The sequence below is a fragment of the Gossypium raimondii genome, chromosome 10 (assembly GCF_025698545.1).
Source record: "Gossypium raimondii isolate GPD5lz chromosome 10, ASM2569854v1, whole genome shotgun sequence".
NCBI classification, from domain to species: Eukaryota; Viridiplantae; Streptophyta; class Magnoliopsida; order Malvales; family Malvaceae; genus Gossypium; species Gossypium raimondii.
In genome coordinates this window covers 25,264,997-25,281,024 of record NC_068574.1, presented here as the reverse complement: position 1 = coordinate 25,281,024, position 16,028 = coordinate 25,264,997, and the positions used below count along the sequence as shown (strand labels likewise).

General features: G+C 33.0%; 1 protein-coding gene and 1 long non-coding RNA gene across 5 annotated transcripts; one reads left to right on the top strand and one right to left on the bottom strand.

The window, feature by feature from the left end:
- Positions 1-454: 454 nt before the first annotated feature.
- LOC128033773 (uncharacterized) lies at positions 455-1,438 on the bottom strand. 2 transcript variants are annotated; one of them, XR_008189811.1, is made up of 2 exons: positions 793-1,438; positions 455-671 (listed from the first exon to the last, which is right to left on the bottom strand). It is a non-coding gene; the product is annotated as an uncharacterized LOC128033773 (long non-coding RNA). The 2 variants fall into 2 exon arrangements; XR_008189812.1 differs by having other exon boundaries at positions 800-1,438.
- Positions 1,439-8,426: 6,988 nt separating this feature from the next.
- Positions 8,427-15,471, top strand: LOC105777477 (kinesin-like protein KIN-12B). 3 transcript variants are annotated; one of them, XM_012600775.2, is made up of 17 exons: positions 8,427-8,875; positions 8,960-9,097; positions 9,189-9,272; positions 9,376-9,501; positions 9,595-9,654; positions 9,760-9,813; positions 9,908-10,000; positions 10,244-10,339; positions 10,598-10,743; positions 11,252-11,401; positions 11,487-11,616; positions 11,701-12,684; positions 12,763-12,861; positions 12,947-13,099; positions 13,177-13,977; positions 14,670-14,919; positions 15,051-15,471. In XM_012600775.2, exons 1-17 carry the CDS (start codon positions 8,585-8,587, stop codon positions 15,257-15,259), a joined length of 3,864 nt encoding a protein of 1,287 aa, XP_012456229.1. In that variant the 5' UTR covers positions 8,427-8,584; the 3' UTR covers positions 15,260-15,471. The 3 variants fall into 3 exon arrangements, with proteins under 3 accessions (XP_012456229.1, XP_012456230.1, XP_012456231.1); XM_012600776.2 differs by having other exon boundaries at positions 8,428-8,875; positions 15,120-15,471; XM_012600777.2 differs by having other exon boundaries at positions 8,429-8,875; positions 14,670-15,007; positions 15,120-15,265.
- Positions 15,472-16,028: the final 557 nt, after the last annotated feature.

Below are 16,028 nucleotides of genomic sequence, written 5' to 3'. Positions count from 1 at the left end.
TGTTTTTCAAAAATCAACTCATATTTCGAGAGGTGAGTTGAGCTTTGAGTCGCACGCCGAGCTATTCTCGATTTCTGTTTTTCGAATAAAAAGAAAAATTTTGGATGGTCTAACAAAATTCAGTGCTTTTTAGTCTTTGCTCTATCCCTGTTTCACAGCGACGAGCAAAAGGGGGCAGCTGTAATCACTGAATTTTGTCTGGTACGTTCTTCGTGTTTTTATTTTATTTTATTTATTTTATCTTATTTTATTTTATATATGTTAAAAAAATTATGATTTTTTTGGGCTTGCCTAATGTGGGCCTAATGATTGGGCCCAATGGGTGGGCAGGTAGGGTTGGATAATTGGGTTTTAAATAATTTAATTTTGGACTTGTTTGGGCTTTGGCCCATTGTTTTATTTTGTTTTTTATGTTTTAAAAATATTAATAAAAAAATAATAAATCAGAAAAAAATACAAAAAATATAAATTACATTCAGACCCCTAAAATTTCTAAAAATTACATTTTAGCCCCATATTTTTCTAAAATTACATTTTTACCCCGAAAACTTTACACCTTTACAATTTGGTCCTCCTGGACATGTCAAATCTGCCAGTCGGCAGCCAAGCGTGCTCCACCCACCTCTAGCTACTCCAGCAGCCTCCCTAGGCCAATGATGCTCCCCTACCGCCTGAAAACAAAGGAAAGAAGACAAAATTGAAGGATTTAAAAGAAGAAGATGAGAGGAAGAGAGGGGGGTTCAGTTTTGGCAGCAAAAAAAAATAGCAGTAAAATATTCAAAAAATAGCAACCCAAAACCTCCTCCCGCAACCATCGCCGCCGCACTGCCACCGTGACACCTCTACCACCATTACCTACAACCCAAACAAGCCAAGCAACAAAGAAAAGAATAAAAAACAGCAAGAGAAAAAAAACTGAGGAAAAAAGAGAAGAAAGGGGAGAAGGAGGAGCACCACCGTTGCCTTACACCGCCGGGCAGCAAGGCGGCATCGGCAACACAAGGGGCTACTGTCGAAGGAGAAGAAAAAAGAAGAAGAAGGAAGAAGGAACAAGAAAAAAAATAGGGAAAGAAAAAAGAAGAAAAAAGAAAAAGAAAAAGAAAAAGAAAAAGAAAAAGAAAAAGAATTTTTTTTAAAAAAATCAGGCCGACCCGACCCGATCCAGGTCCAACCCGACCCGATCAGGTGACCCAACCCGACCCAGCAGCAGCCCAGCTCAACAGGCCCGAAGAGCAGCCCAAAAGGAAAAAAGAAGAAGAAGAAAGCAAAAAAAAAGGTAGCAGGCCAACAGCCGGCCCATTTGCGCACCAGCCCAGGCCCAGTGTAGCCCAGCAGGCCAGCACCAGCAGGCTAGGCCCACACGCACCAGCCCAGCAGAAGCAGGCCCAACTGGCCGGCCCAGCAGAGAGAAAAAAAGAAAAGAAAAAGAAGAAATAAAAAAGGAAAAAAGAAAAAAAAGGTTTAATTTGTGTAACCCGTTCGACGAAGCTCGTGTTTTGAGATCTTTTCGGTAATTTCGTTTATTTCTCTTTTAATTTAATGCTCGTATTTTTATATATTTTTGTTTTAATATTATTAGTATTTTATGTATTTTTATATTTTTGTATTTATATTTTTAATTTAATTCAATTTTAATTTTAATTTATTTTAAATAATTTTAATAAATAAGGCAACGAATCGATTTAACATAAAATCGTTGATTTCATCGCTATGTTGGGTGAATATCACCGGTTTGCGTTAAACTCGATACGCCCTTTTAAAAATCGAAAATATTCAAAAATTTCGTGTTTTTTTAAAAATTCTCGTGTTTTAATAGAATCACGATTAAATATTAAGTTGAATCGATTTGGTACTAATTCGATGATTTCATCGCCATGTAGGGATGAATATCATTGATTCGTGTTAAATATGATACTTCTTAAAAAAATCGTGTTTCAAAAATATTTTCCGTGTTTTCAAAAAAAAATTCTCGTATTTCAAAAATTTTCGTGCTTTCAAAAGTTCTGGTGATAAAAAATTTTCATGTTTTCAAAAATTTTGTGTTTCAAAACTCCTCGTGTTTTCAAAAATTTCTGTATTTCAAAAATTTTCGTGTTTTCAAAATTTCTGGTGATAAAAAAAAATTCCTGTTTTCAAAGAAAATTTCGTGTTTCAAAAATCCTCGCGTTTTTAAAAATTTCGGTGTTTTAAAAATTTTCGTGTTTTCAAAAAAAAATTTGTGTTTCAAAAATTTTCATGTTTTCAAAAAAATTCTCGTGTTTTAAAACTTTCTATTGTAATAAGCCCAATTGCCCGGGCCCGCATCAGAAAACCAAATACAACAAACGGGCCTACATGGCCCAAAACCTCTAAACCCATAGCAGCCTAAAACCCAAAAAAAGAAACCCTAGCTTCTCTGCTCCATTGCCTCTCTCAAAGACCACACTGCATGCGTCCACCCACTTTGTCGTCACAAGACATGCCTCCAATGAGGTTCAGCGCCGCATGTCTCGGGCCTCCTCTCCACGCACATGCGCCACCAAACCTGCAAAAATAGAAACACACAAGCGTAGCAAATAACGGAAAACAAATGGGATTTTTTTATTTTGTTTAGATTTTTGATTTTTTTTCGGCTATTTAAAGCCTTGAAAATTCTGTAAAAAGGGGGGGGATTTTTGAGTTTTAACGTACGAGAATAGAGGAAAAACACAGGGAATACAGAAGAAATAGGAATATAAAATCTGTTTTTACAAAGGTTTTTCTCTTTTTTGTTATACTTTGCAGTACCCATTCTTTCTATTTACATATATATGTTTTTTTATTTCTTTTTATTTTCATTTTACTTCATTTAACATATAAAGAAAAGGGAAGGACTTACCTTAGTCATCGGAGTCGCTGAGTCGACGCCACCTCCGTCGCAATCGAGGTCGGGCGTGGCGGAGGCCAAGGGACTGCCTTGGCCGAGGCGGCAGAGAAAACAAAAAAACCCTAGTTAGGGTTAGTTTGTTTTTAAAAAAAAGCGAAAGTGATTTTTTTAAGGAAATTTTTAATTTTATAACAAATTTGAAACGACACCGTTTTAGGGGGGAGGATCCGCGCGTCGACCCGACCCGGTTCCAGGATCCGCGCGTTTTCCTTTAAATGGTCCATTTGTGCATTCGGTCCCTCAAATTTTTTAAAATCGTTTTCAAAACAAGTTTTTTTTTAATTTGGCCCGCATGTTTACCGTTGTTCAATTCAAATTTCATATCATCGCACACCGTTTTGGAGAGGCGAATTATTTCGATTTGACCCTCCATGTAACTCGCGTGTCACGATTTGACCCATTATTCGCCTAAATCTCATTGATTTCTAGTTATTTTATTTTTTTAACTATTTGGTCCTTTTTGCGATTTGTTGTTTTTTAATTTATTTTCTCCCATTATTTATTATTATTGTTATATTATTTATTATCATCATTATTTTTTATTATTTTTATATTTGTACATACGCATAGTTTTTCTATAATGTACACATGTGCATATTTTGTAATATACGTGTTTTTTCCATATGTTTTATTTCAATTTTATTTCCTGACTTCTATATATATATACTGTTTATTTTTTTCCTTCAAAAACCCTTTTTACCTTTGTAAATGTGTATATACATATATATATATATATACATATTTTACATGTATATTATCCTTCATATTTTTCAAACGTATACATATATATATATATATATATATATATATATATATATATCATACACTATTTTAAATTATTGTAAATATATTCTCCACATTTTGTATACTATATGTACATATTTTTAAGCTTTTGTAAATATATACACATATACATTTTATTTTATTTTATTTATTTTCACGATTTTCAAATACATACATGCATTTTTATTATTTTCTGATTGATATATATATTCCATCCCATCTTTCTGTACTCTTATATAGGTGTGTCAAATGTATGCGTACATATTTGCAAATTTACTTGTATATTGTACTTGTATATATATATATTTGTAAATATTTATTCATATATATTTTAAATTAAAGTTTTTGTTTCATATTATACATTAACTTTTAACATACCTTTTGAGAAGTATATTTTGGTTTTGACAAAACATTAAAATCATCGTATTTTATAAATTTTCAACATATTTGGCATTCATGATTCTCGAGAACGATCGTGTCCTAACTTACTGGATTGCGATTATTTTTCGATGAATTTAGAAAGCCAAGTATTTGTTTGCAATAAATTCGCAAATTTTAAATAAAAGCTTATTCTCGTGAATTCAAAATGTTGGGTATTTTGAAGATTTAAAAACATTGTGCCCTAACTTACTGGTCATGACATTTTCTTCTCGAAATAAGAATTTTCAAAAGCAATAGGCAATATTTGGGTATTTTGAAGATTTAAAAACATTGTGCCCTAACTCACTGGGTGTGGTGTTTTATTTCTTTGAAATATGAATGTCTTACTATTTTTTTTATTCAAGAAATGAAGAGTTTCCTTTTAAAATCTTTTCAAATTTTCGACACCAAGACATTAACAAAATCAATTTGGTACCAATTTTGGGCTTTACGAGGGTGCTAATCCTTCCTCGTGCGTAACTGACTCCCGAACCTGTTTTCTCAAATTTCGCAAACCAAAATTATTTTTTTAAGGTGGGCCGATCACACTTTAATAAAGGATCGGTGGCGACTCCAGTTTTTGTTTTTATTTTTAAGTCGAAACTAAAATTTTTGTTTTCAAAAAAACGGTTTCGACATCTATGTTTTAAAAAATTTTCGTGTTTTTTAAGAATTTTCGTGTCTCTAAAATTCTCGTGTTTAAAAAAAACATTCGTTTTAAAAAAAAATTGTGCTTCAAAATTCTCGTGTTTTAATCGGATCACGACTAAATATTAAATTGAACTCGTATTTTTAAAAATTAAGATAACATGCGTTTAACGAGATACCAATTTTGGGCGTTGCGAGGGTGCTAATACCTTCTTTGCGCGTAACCAACTCCGGAACTCTAATTTTCTCTGGATTTTAACGTAGACCTAAAATTACCTCTTTTTTTAGAAAAGTTTAAAAATAAATTTTTCTTCTAAAAAGAGAATTTTGATGGTGTCCGATCACACCTAGAAAAAAGATCGGTGGCGACTCCTTTGTTAAATAAAATCGAAATTCCATTTTCAAATTTTCAACAATCAATTCGATTAGCGCCCAGCGCCAAATTTTAGGTCGCTACAATTAAGACATATCTTCTACATTCGGGTTCCTCCGTGAACTTTTTGTGCTCTCGGTGAAGGTGAGGCATATCTTCTTCATAAAAATCAAAGTTAGGTTAATGAATAAATTTTATAACTATAAGCACACGTACTTTATTTCTCCATATCAACAATTATGTTTTGATCAGCACTATAATACTATCTTCTTGTAGCACTTTTTCAATATTACTAGTCAAAAAAACTCAAGCCAAAAGCTATATTCAAACAGTAAGTGTACTTGTTTGCGAACATGATTGAACATGTTCACAACAATATTCATAAATAATAAATAAACAAACAAACAATAAATAAAAATATATCTTATTTTTAGATATAAAATCAATTGTATTTATTAAATGGCTTTAAATAACATGAATGAATTTATTCATGAACATAAATGATTTGAACGAACTTTTTTTTTTTATATTTGATTAGTTTAATAAATTAGCTTCAAGATCATGTTCGAAATTATTTATTTATCTTAAAAAATTAAGATAAATACATGAAAATCAAACTTCATTGAACGCTTTATTTATATAGAGATAGAACTAAGATACATTTCATAGTGAGAATATAGAACTAAGATGGCTGTCGAGCGAAGAAGACTAGACAGCAGGCAGCATTGGGAGGGAGGATGTAAGCAAAAATAGCATATAATCAGATATTTAATTTATGTAGTTAGTTATTTTTATAAATAAATTAAAATTATTCATAACTTTTCCTCAATTTTTAAATAAAAGGATAAATACATTTTAATACGTTTCGAACTTAATAAAATTAAATTTACTCTTAATTTTACTTTTCATTTTGATTCAACCCTTTAAAACCATTTAAAATTAAATTAGAGAGGAAATAGTTTTATAGCTTTTAGAATTTTTAATTGAGAAAAGAAAATACATCGAGCTCGATAATTTAAGTTGATTCAATATCAATTTAATATAATCTAGATAAACATTTAAAATCATCCTTTTGAATCTCAATTTAATAATAATAACAACTTGTTTGGTTGGTTGATGTGATGACAAGTGAAAAATTTTATTTAATATTATTAAACCGATTAAATCATTTATTCTTGATTTAATTAATCATTAAGTTTAATCATAAATTCAAATGATTTAAATATTAAAATAAGTAAAAATTTAATAAATCAATATAAATATGTGAAAAGTTTCTTTGGAATAAAACACAAGTATAAATTAATTAAAAAAATAGAAATAGAATAGTAAAAGGCAATACAACTCATTTGGTAAAAAAGAAACAAATTACTAAAAGATGATTTAATTAGGTAAAATGTTGATTTTAAAATGAAATAAAGGTTTTAAATCGTTTTTCTTAAAATTTAGAGAAATATATAATTTTGAAGAGAGAAATCGAAAATGCGTATTGAGAAAAACGCTTTAACGTTTTTAAAAATGCATTTTCTTTTCACATTAATCACATTTATATTTGTTATTTCATGTTGTTTCAAGCTTATTATTATTATTATTATTATTATTATTATTTAATTCATCTTTTAAATAATAACTCTTTTATTTATATAAATAAAATGATAAATATGTAAATATATAATAAAAAACATATATTTTATATTCATCATTATTTTAAATAGATTTTATTTTTAAAAACATTAACTAATTTTTGATATATTTTTCTTTATAGATAAATTTTATATGTGAAATATTTATTTTCAATCTAAAATATATTTTATTAGACAAATATTTAATTAAAAATATATTTAACATAATGATATATATAAAATATATATTTTAATTATATAATTACATATTTATTATTTTATTTTATAAATAAAAGAGTTATTAATTAAAAGATGAATTAAAAAACTTGAATCGATATGAAATAAAAAATACAAATGTGGTTAGAATATAAATCAAACTTGAGACTTAATAATAAAATTATTATCATTTGATCATGGAGTTAAAGAAATGGTATTTTAAAAAAAAAACACTTTTTTCAGGATGAGTTTTTGTCCAAAAATAATTTATTTCTATAAAATTCGTTTTAAAATCGATATATTTGTCTAATTAAACCATAAAAAAGGCATTAATTCCTCTTGCCTTGAGATAACAAAATGAAAGAGAAAATTAAAATTCCATCTTTTTAGGTTGAACTTGACGCTGGCAGCGACAAGTGGAGATGAGAAGGGCGAGGTTGAAGGGAAGCAGCACAAGTGTGTGTTTTGGGAGCAGGAGGGGTTTTTGTTATGATTTTTGGTTTGTATGAGTTGAATATTTACCAATTTTTATATGTTGTTCTTTGAGAGGGTAAGGTAAGAAATATTCCGAGACTGAAAACAACGATGTAACTTTGATTCAGTTGTACCAATTAACTTGAATCTGCAGATTGCTTGTCAAACAAATACTATTTATACGTTTAATTGAAATATATCTGATAATTAAAATATATTATTTTTAAGTTTAATTGAATTACTAACTATATTAGAATTTAAAATTTCCTTTTTACTTGCATTAATATATATTTTAACTATATGCTACATTAACCTTCCTTAAATTATAAATTTAGAGATTTTTGTACTAAAAAAGATTATATTTTACTTTTTCACTCAAAAATAGATAAACTAATCTTTTACATTAAATTAAATAGCAATTGATAATTTCTTTTAAAAATTCCATTCATTTATCTTGTTAAAATTGACATAAATGAATCAATTCTTAACAACAAAAATGGATGAAATTTTTAACAGAAGGACTAGTTTACTCTTGGATCCAATGTGTAAGACTAAATTATCCAATTTTCAAATAGAGGGAGTAAAATGCAATCTGACTCTTAATAGAAGAGCTTTCATGCAACTTTTACCTAAATTTAGATTTTTTTGAGGTTTAAATTAAATTTAGTTCGAGCATGGATCATATAACGGGTTTTCTGAGTCTCAAAATTTTTTAGACTAAATAATTACCTCAAAACTTTTTAAAACTAAATAATTACAAAATCGAATAATTATGAGCTCAACTCTAATGATTATGTTAAATTAGCTGCTAAAAAAACTTGTAAATTGGCTAATTGACTGAAAAACGAAATCTGGGCCGTCCAAGAAAGAACGATGTCGTATTGGAAAGTGGGCCCATGACACGTTGGGTTTATTCCATTAAAAAAACGCTCCAGATCCAACATCACAAATTCAAATCCACAGTTTTCATTTAAAAAAAAAATAGATAAAAAAAAAAAAATTCGAACTGTGTTTTGTTTCCTCTCTAACGGCTACATTCTGTGACTTGTTATTGTTTTTTGCTTTCTCTCCATCTCTCTCGCTTCCTTGCCCTAAATCTTCCCCCCCTTTCTCTCCCTTTTTCCTTTCTGTCCAAAGGAAAGAAATATGAAGCATTTCATGTTACCAAGAAACACGATCTTGAGAGAGCCGATGGAGAACACCCCTTCTTCCCCAAACCCTACCCCTTCTAAATCCAAACGTAAACACCCTAAACCCTCCAAAGAAAACGCTCCGCCGCCCGATCCCAACTCCCAACCTTCCCCCGCCTCAACCGCCAAGTTCAAGTCTCAGTTGCCTCCTCGCCCGCCCTCCTCCAACCCTCTCAAGCGCAAACTTTATACCGAAACCCTCCCCGACAATGCCTCCCTCTCTGGAATTTCCGATTCCGGTGTCAAGGTTTTTCTCTTCTGAATCAATTTAATTTAATTTCTTAGATTTCAAATTTTTAACTTCCTTTTTCTTTATTATTGTTTGTTTTAGGTGGTTGTACGGATGCGGCCACCAATTAAAGAAGAGGAAGAAGGGGACACGATTGTTCAGAAAGTTACTAGTGATTCTTTGAGTATCAATGGGCAAACCTTCACATTTGACTCAGTTGCCAGCTCGGATGCAACTCAGGTACTGACGCCCTCATCTTTTGTTTCTTTAGTTTCCCTTTGTTTGATTATTTGTGAAATACCCTAAATTTTGTTTCCTCTTAAAAATGCAGCTAGATATCTTCCAGCTTGTAGGAGCACCTCTGGTCGAAAATTGTCTTGCCGGGTTTAACAGTTCGGTGTTTGCTTACGGCCAGGTACTTGCTTCTTCATTTTCTTTCATTTATAATCTTCGAATTACTCTTGAATGGATTTATAACTTTTTTGATTTGTGTGTGTGAATTAATTGATTGTCACTAGACTGGAAGTGGAAAGACTTATACCATTTGGGGTCCAGCCAACGCCTTGTTGGAAGAAAATTTATCAAGTGATCAACAAGGCTTAACTCCCCGTGTGTTTGAGCGGCTTTTTGCTCGTATAAATGAGGTAAAACCATAAAAGTTTCTACTATTTTCATCAATATTTATGTTTTGAATGGACTATTTTCAATAGTTTGTTTTTTGACCTTCTATGTTATAGGAGCAAATTAAGCATGCTGATAAACAACTCAAGTACCAATGTCGCTGTTCTTTCCTTGAGGTAGAGTTAATTTACTTGTGATACTGAATTTTGATAATAATCGAACTGTTTAGCTTTTCATTGTTCTAAGTCCTTACCACTTATTTTTTCACTTTTCTTTTGCAGATCTATAATGAGCAAATCACGGATTTATTGGATCCAAATCAAAGAAACTTGCAGGTAGGATGGATCATCATAAATAACTTTTCAAATACTCTTTCCTAGGATGATTTTTTTTTTTTGTTTTCTTAGACTGTTTATGATTTTCATCCAGATAAGGGAAGATGTAAAATCTGGTGTTTATGTTGAGAATTTGACAGAGGAGTATGTAAGTTCGATGAAGGACGTGACCCAGCTGTTGATAAAGGTTGTTTTTTGTGTGTTTTTTTATACTTTCCAATGCTTTGGCTGCTATTTGGTTTTTTGCTTTGTAGAACTTCTCTTTATGTTTAGAATAATAGCATTAAGCTTTTTCTTATAGAAAGGAACACTTGTATGTACTTATTATCTTGATCAGTTTATTCCAATTTGGTAAAAGCAAATTGAAACTTGACTGTTAAATTTCAATCAAATAATTATATTCACAAGCTTCACTACAAAAACAATGCAGGGATTATCAAATAGAAGGACAGGTGCGACTAGTATCAATGCTGAAAGTTCCCGTTCACATAGTGTCTTTACTTGTGTTGTTGAGTCTCGATGTAAGGTAATAATGCGTTGAATTTCACATGATTTGTCGATTTTTTTTTATTGTTATGTTTGAGCAAATATACTTGTTAGATTACAAGTTTGTCGAACCAAATCATGGCATCAATCTCTAATTTGTGCATTTGTTAATTTTGTAAATAATAAAATTACAAGGATCTAATCATCTGCAGAGCAATTGGAGAATATCTCCTATTTTTCATGGGGTTTTCTCTCTCAATTATACTTGAGGATTCTGAAGAACTCTCTTTTGTTGCAGAGTGTGGCCGATGGTGTAAGCAGCTTTAAAACAAGCCGAATAAATCTTGTTGATCTAGCAGGCTCAGAGAGACAAAAACTAACTGGTGCTGCAGGGGAACGCTTAAAGGAGGCAGGAAATATTAACCGTTCCCTCTCACAGCTTGGGTATGCTTTTTCTATCATTTCTTTCATGTGCATGTCTTCTTTCAGATCATCTTTTATTGAAACTCTAGATTCAACTTCTAGCTCTTACCTTATTGTTCAAAAAGGTGGATCTTTCAACTTTTGACTACAGTGTAATAGTAGGCATCGGCATTTTCTGAATCTTTTAATTTCAAATAGTTGCCAAATAAAGTACAGGGCATTGTTACACAAAATGTAAAAATGGAATAAAAATAAGTTATAGTAAGAAAATGTATGTCCAAAATTTTAAAGAAAACTATTTTTAGCATATATTTGACTGAAAGGATAGTCTGTAGAAAAAAATTGAGTTTGTGGATTACAGTTTTTGATATATAAAAGGTCTATGTGATATGATGTATGGGGACAATTGCTCAATTCAGATCTAATTATGCCATGTTTTCTTGCTTCTTTGTTGCATAAGCATGTTTTCATGGATCAAGAGGCCCAGACTCCTAGATTTTTGATAATTTTATTTAATTTTGGAGTTCAGGAACTTGATAAACATCCTCGCTGAAGTTTCCCAAACTGGAAAGCAAAGGCATATCCCCTACAGAGACTCCAAGTTGACATTTTTATTGCAGGAATCTCTTGGTGGCAATGCAAAATTAGCCATGGTCTGTGCAATTTCTCCAGCACAGAGGTAATGTGATAGCTGCTCTTATTTTATTTAAGACTCCCCCCCCCCCTCTCTTCTGCAAGGGAAGTTTACATGAGTCATAATGCAGCTGTAAGAGTGAAACATTCAGCACACTACGATTTGCTCAGCGTGCAAAGGCAATCAAGAACAAGGCAGTTGTTAATGAAGTAATGCAGGACGATGTAAATTTTCTGCGAGAAGTGATTCGACAATTGAAAGTATGTTCTCATAATCAATCTTTTTCCCTTATCAGTTACGTGATCAAATATGAAAATATATAAAATGTGGAGGGAATCATGCAGGATGAACTCCATCGTATGAAATCTGATGGAAACAACCAAACTGATCCAAATGGGAGTTACTCAACTGGATGGAATGCCCGTAGGAGCTTGAATTTGTTAAAATTTAGCCTCCATCATCCAAGGACATTACCTCATGTTGATGAAGATGGTGATGAGGAGATGGAAATTGATGAGGAAGCTGTTGAGGATTTATGTGCCCAAATAGGTCTGCAACCAGCAGATATATATCTCCATTCAAATGAATTAACCAAACAAGAGATAATTGAATCAATTTCGGGAAATACCACCTCTGAAAATGGATGCGCTGGTAATCTAGTGCCTAACTCATCTGAAACTTTTAAAGTGCAAGATGCTGAGGATACTGATGTGAACATGGAGGAAGAAATCTCTGAAGAGCCTAAAACCTCTGAAATTATGATTGTTGAGTGTGTTGAAACTGCTACAAACACGCCAAACATTTTTAGTGCTCATGAAAGTGTCAAACAGGATCCATGCCAGCTAACTGTTGAAACAACCGATGGGGATTCTCCTGCAATTCTTAAGTCTCCAACACCAAGTGTCTCACCTAGAGTGAATCAGAGTAGGAAGAGTCTGAGGACATCATCAATGTACTCTGCTTCACAGAAAGATCTTAGGGATGATAAACCAGAGACTATGCGGGTCACACCAACCGAACATTTAGCAGCTAGCCTCCACCGTGGTCTTGAGATTATTGATAGTCACCGACAGAGTTTGGCATTGAGGAGGTCATCATTTCGTTTTTCATTAAAACCTGCTGATTCTAAGCCAATCCTTGCAGCTAGAAAAGTTGATGTTGGAGTTCAAACTTTTCCACAAGAAGAAGACCCAGTAGTATTTCTATGTAGCAATTGTACACAGAGAACAAACCTAGATGGCAAAGAGGACACTGAAAACTCTAACCTGCAATTAGTTCCTGTTGATGAGTCCGATTCTGGTGAAAAAACCAAGAAGCAAGTCCCGAAGGCAAGAAGTCTCAAGTCCTAGCTTTTGAGATTTATATCTTCTGCATCACTGACATTATTTTACCTTTGTATTGCACAGGCAGTGGAGAAGGTTTTGGCTGGATCTATCAGGAGAGAAATGGCTCTTGAAGAGTTCTGTGCCAAGCAAGCTTCTGAAATAATGCAATTAAACCGTTTGGTAGGTTTCTTGGTAATTTTACCAGCAGCCATCATCATTGTTGTGAATTGTTGATGTTAAATTTATTATGGGCTACTATTTACAGGTACAACAGTACAAACATGAGCGAGAGTGCAATGCTATTATAGGGCAGACAAGGGAGGATAAAATTCTTCGCCTTGAGAGCCTTATGGATGGTGTTTTACCTACTGAGGAATTCATGGAAGAAGAGCTTGTTTCCCTAACCCATGAGCACAAGGTGTATTTTTGTTCTTTTATTTTTCTTTTTCAGTTGAACATTTTTATGTATATCCATTTCTTACCTATTGCCTACAGCTTCTGAAGGAGAAATATGAGAATCATCCTGAGGTTTTAAGAACAAAGATTGAGCTGAAAAGAGCTCAGGATGAGCTGGAGCGTTTTCGAAATTTTCATGATTTGGGTGAGAGGGAAGTGTTGTTAGAAGAAATTCAGGATTTAAGAAATCAGTTACAGTATTATATCGACCCTTCTTCTACATCAGCTCGAAGAAGAAATTCTTTACTGAAGTTAACATATTCATGTGAGTCCAATGTCCCTCTACCTCTTAGAGCAATACCAGAGACAAATGAGGAGAGTGCTGAAGAGAAATTTGAACAAGAGAGAATCCGGTGGACTGAGGCCGAAGGCAAATGGATTTCTCTTGCGGAGGAATTAAGGACTGAACTTGATGCTAGTAAGTTGCTGGCAGACAAAAGGAAGCTGGAACTAGATATGGAGAAGAAATGTGCAGAAGAATTGAAGGAAGCAATGCAGATGGCTATGGCGGGACATGCAAGAATGCTTGAACAGTATGCTGATCTTGAGGAAAAACACATGCAATTGCTTGCAAGGCATAGGAATATTCAAGAGGGAATAGATGATGTTAAAAAGGCAGCTGCTAGGGCAGGGGTCAAGGGTGCTGAATCCAAGTTCATAAATGCCCTTGCTGCTGAAATTTCTGCATTGAAAGTGGAAAGGGAAAAGGAGAGGCGATACCTTAGGGATGAGAATAGAGGACTCCAGGCTCAATTAAGGGATACTGCTGAAGCAGTTCAGGCTGCAGGTGAATTGCTTGTACGACTTAAAGAAGCAGAAGAAGCTGTGGCTGCTGCCCAAGTAAGTGAAGTTATTATTTGTTTTCATGCACTTCTTAACTTTTCTGCTTGATACACTGTAATTCAGCAATTGTTTTTTCTCGAACACTTGTTTCAAGTTTCTTCTAAACAACAGGCAGATCTATAGGCATAAACAAAGACATACTTCACGAGCACAGCATTTATCAAATTCGATATTAAGATTGTTGTTACACATTAAGTTTTCATCTCTAAATGAAAGCTGATAGTTAAAGTGTCTGTCCAGTCTGGTACCTAAGTAGGAAACATTCAGTCAATTATTGATTCATTATCACAAAAGTTACAAGATGAGTGGATGGACACTATACCCCCCCCTCCCCCACCAAATTAATGTGATTTCAGTTAACTTCTTGCTACAACTATTGAATCAGATCTTTTTACCTCAAGTTTAGAACATGTCTCTTCCTGAGTCATAAAATTCTATTTCTTTCTTTTTGCTGAAGGGCTGGGATTTAAGACTTTAGATGGCCAAAAGTCTAGAACGTAGTTCTGCTGTCTTTTTGCAGTAAAAAGAATCTGTGCTTGATATTGTTTGCTTCAAATTGTAAGGCTGTTGGATGAACATATTACTTCATTTGGGATTTTGATTAAATTGTTCCCTTGGTTTCATGAGCTTCAGACTTGTTGAAAATTTTAGCATTGTTCTTATATCCTTCTGTTATAAAATAATTGCAGAAGCGGGCAATGGAATCAGAACAAGAAACTGAAAAGGCTCACAGACAGATTGAAAAATTAAAGCGAAAACACGAACATGAGATCAGCTCTCTTAATGAGCTACTTACAGAATCACGTCTACGTAAAGAAGGAACACAACATACTTTTGATAATGTTGACCTTGCCAAGCATGATGCGGGTGAGTTCCATGATGCCGATTCTGATCAGCAATGGCGGCAAGTATTTGACCCCTTCTACAATGGTGAAGATGGTGAGTTATCAAAGCTTGAAGAAAACTCGTCATGGTTCTCCGGATACGATCGTTGCAATATTTAGATCACATTTAACTGCAGAATCATGTATGTATTATTAGTAATAGTTTCTCTCACGTTTTATTTACAGAATCATGTCTACCTAAAGAAGTAATACAACATACTTTTGATAATGTTGACATTGCCGACCATGATGCAGGTAAGTTCAATGATGCCAATGATACTGATCAGCAATGGCAACAAGTATTTGAACCATTCTATAATGGTGAAGATCATGAGTTATCAAAGCTTGAAGAAAACTCGTCATGGTTCTCCGGATATGATCGTTGCAATATTTAGATCACGTTTAACTGCAGAATCATGTATGTATACTAACAGTTTCTCTCGTATAGCTCCAAAACTCTAGCAGTTTTTCTGTTCATCTGGTTATTACCAGTTGTTGCCCATCTAGGTAGTGGGACCATTATCTTGGTTCCCTTATTGTTCTTTGTAATCAAATCCAGATTCTTTCATACATAAGAGTTGAATGAATGACTTGTATTCTTTTCTTATCTCTTGGCAATGAAATGAAACACGAATGCGAGTGACGTGTTCACATTCAAACACATAAATATGCATCATGGCACATATTTTTCCTATCCATATGGTTTCCACATTCCAGGATAATAGCATTGAAGGAGAGACAGGGAAAGAAGGCTTGTTCAACTGGTATTCGAATTTGCGGTGTTTTCTTTAAGGGTGTGTTGTGGTGATAATGGATATGGTGGACCCTCAAAGTTGTGTACAGACAATGGACGTGAAGGCCTAAATAATATGTTCTTTTTGAAGCCTTGTAGATCATTTATTTGTTTGGTTTTGTTGTCAATAGGATAGGGGGAAATCCAATCCCTCAAGCGGATCAAACACGGGGTTGTCTATGCCCCCCAACTAAATCAGACAATCTGGTAATTCATGTGTCTGTATTGCACTCTCTATGTTTGTTTTTTTGTATTAATTGTCATATCATCAAAATCCTAAATCCTAAACAAATAATGTACATATATAAAATGTGCTATTTTGTGCTTATTCATATCATTTTCATATCTTAAACTTTTGTCTATAGGAGACC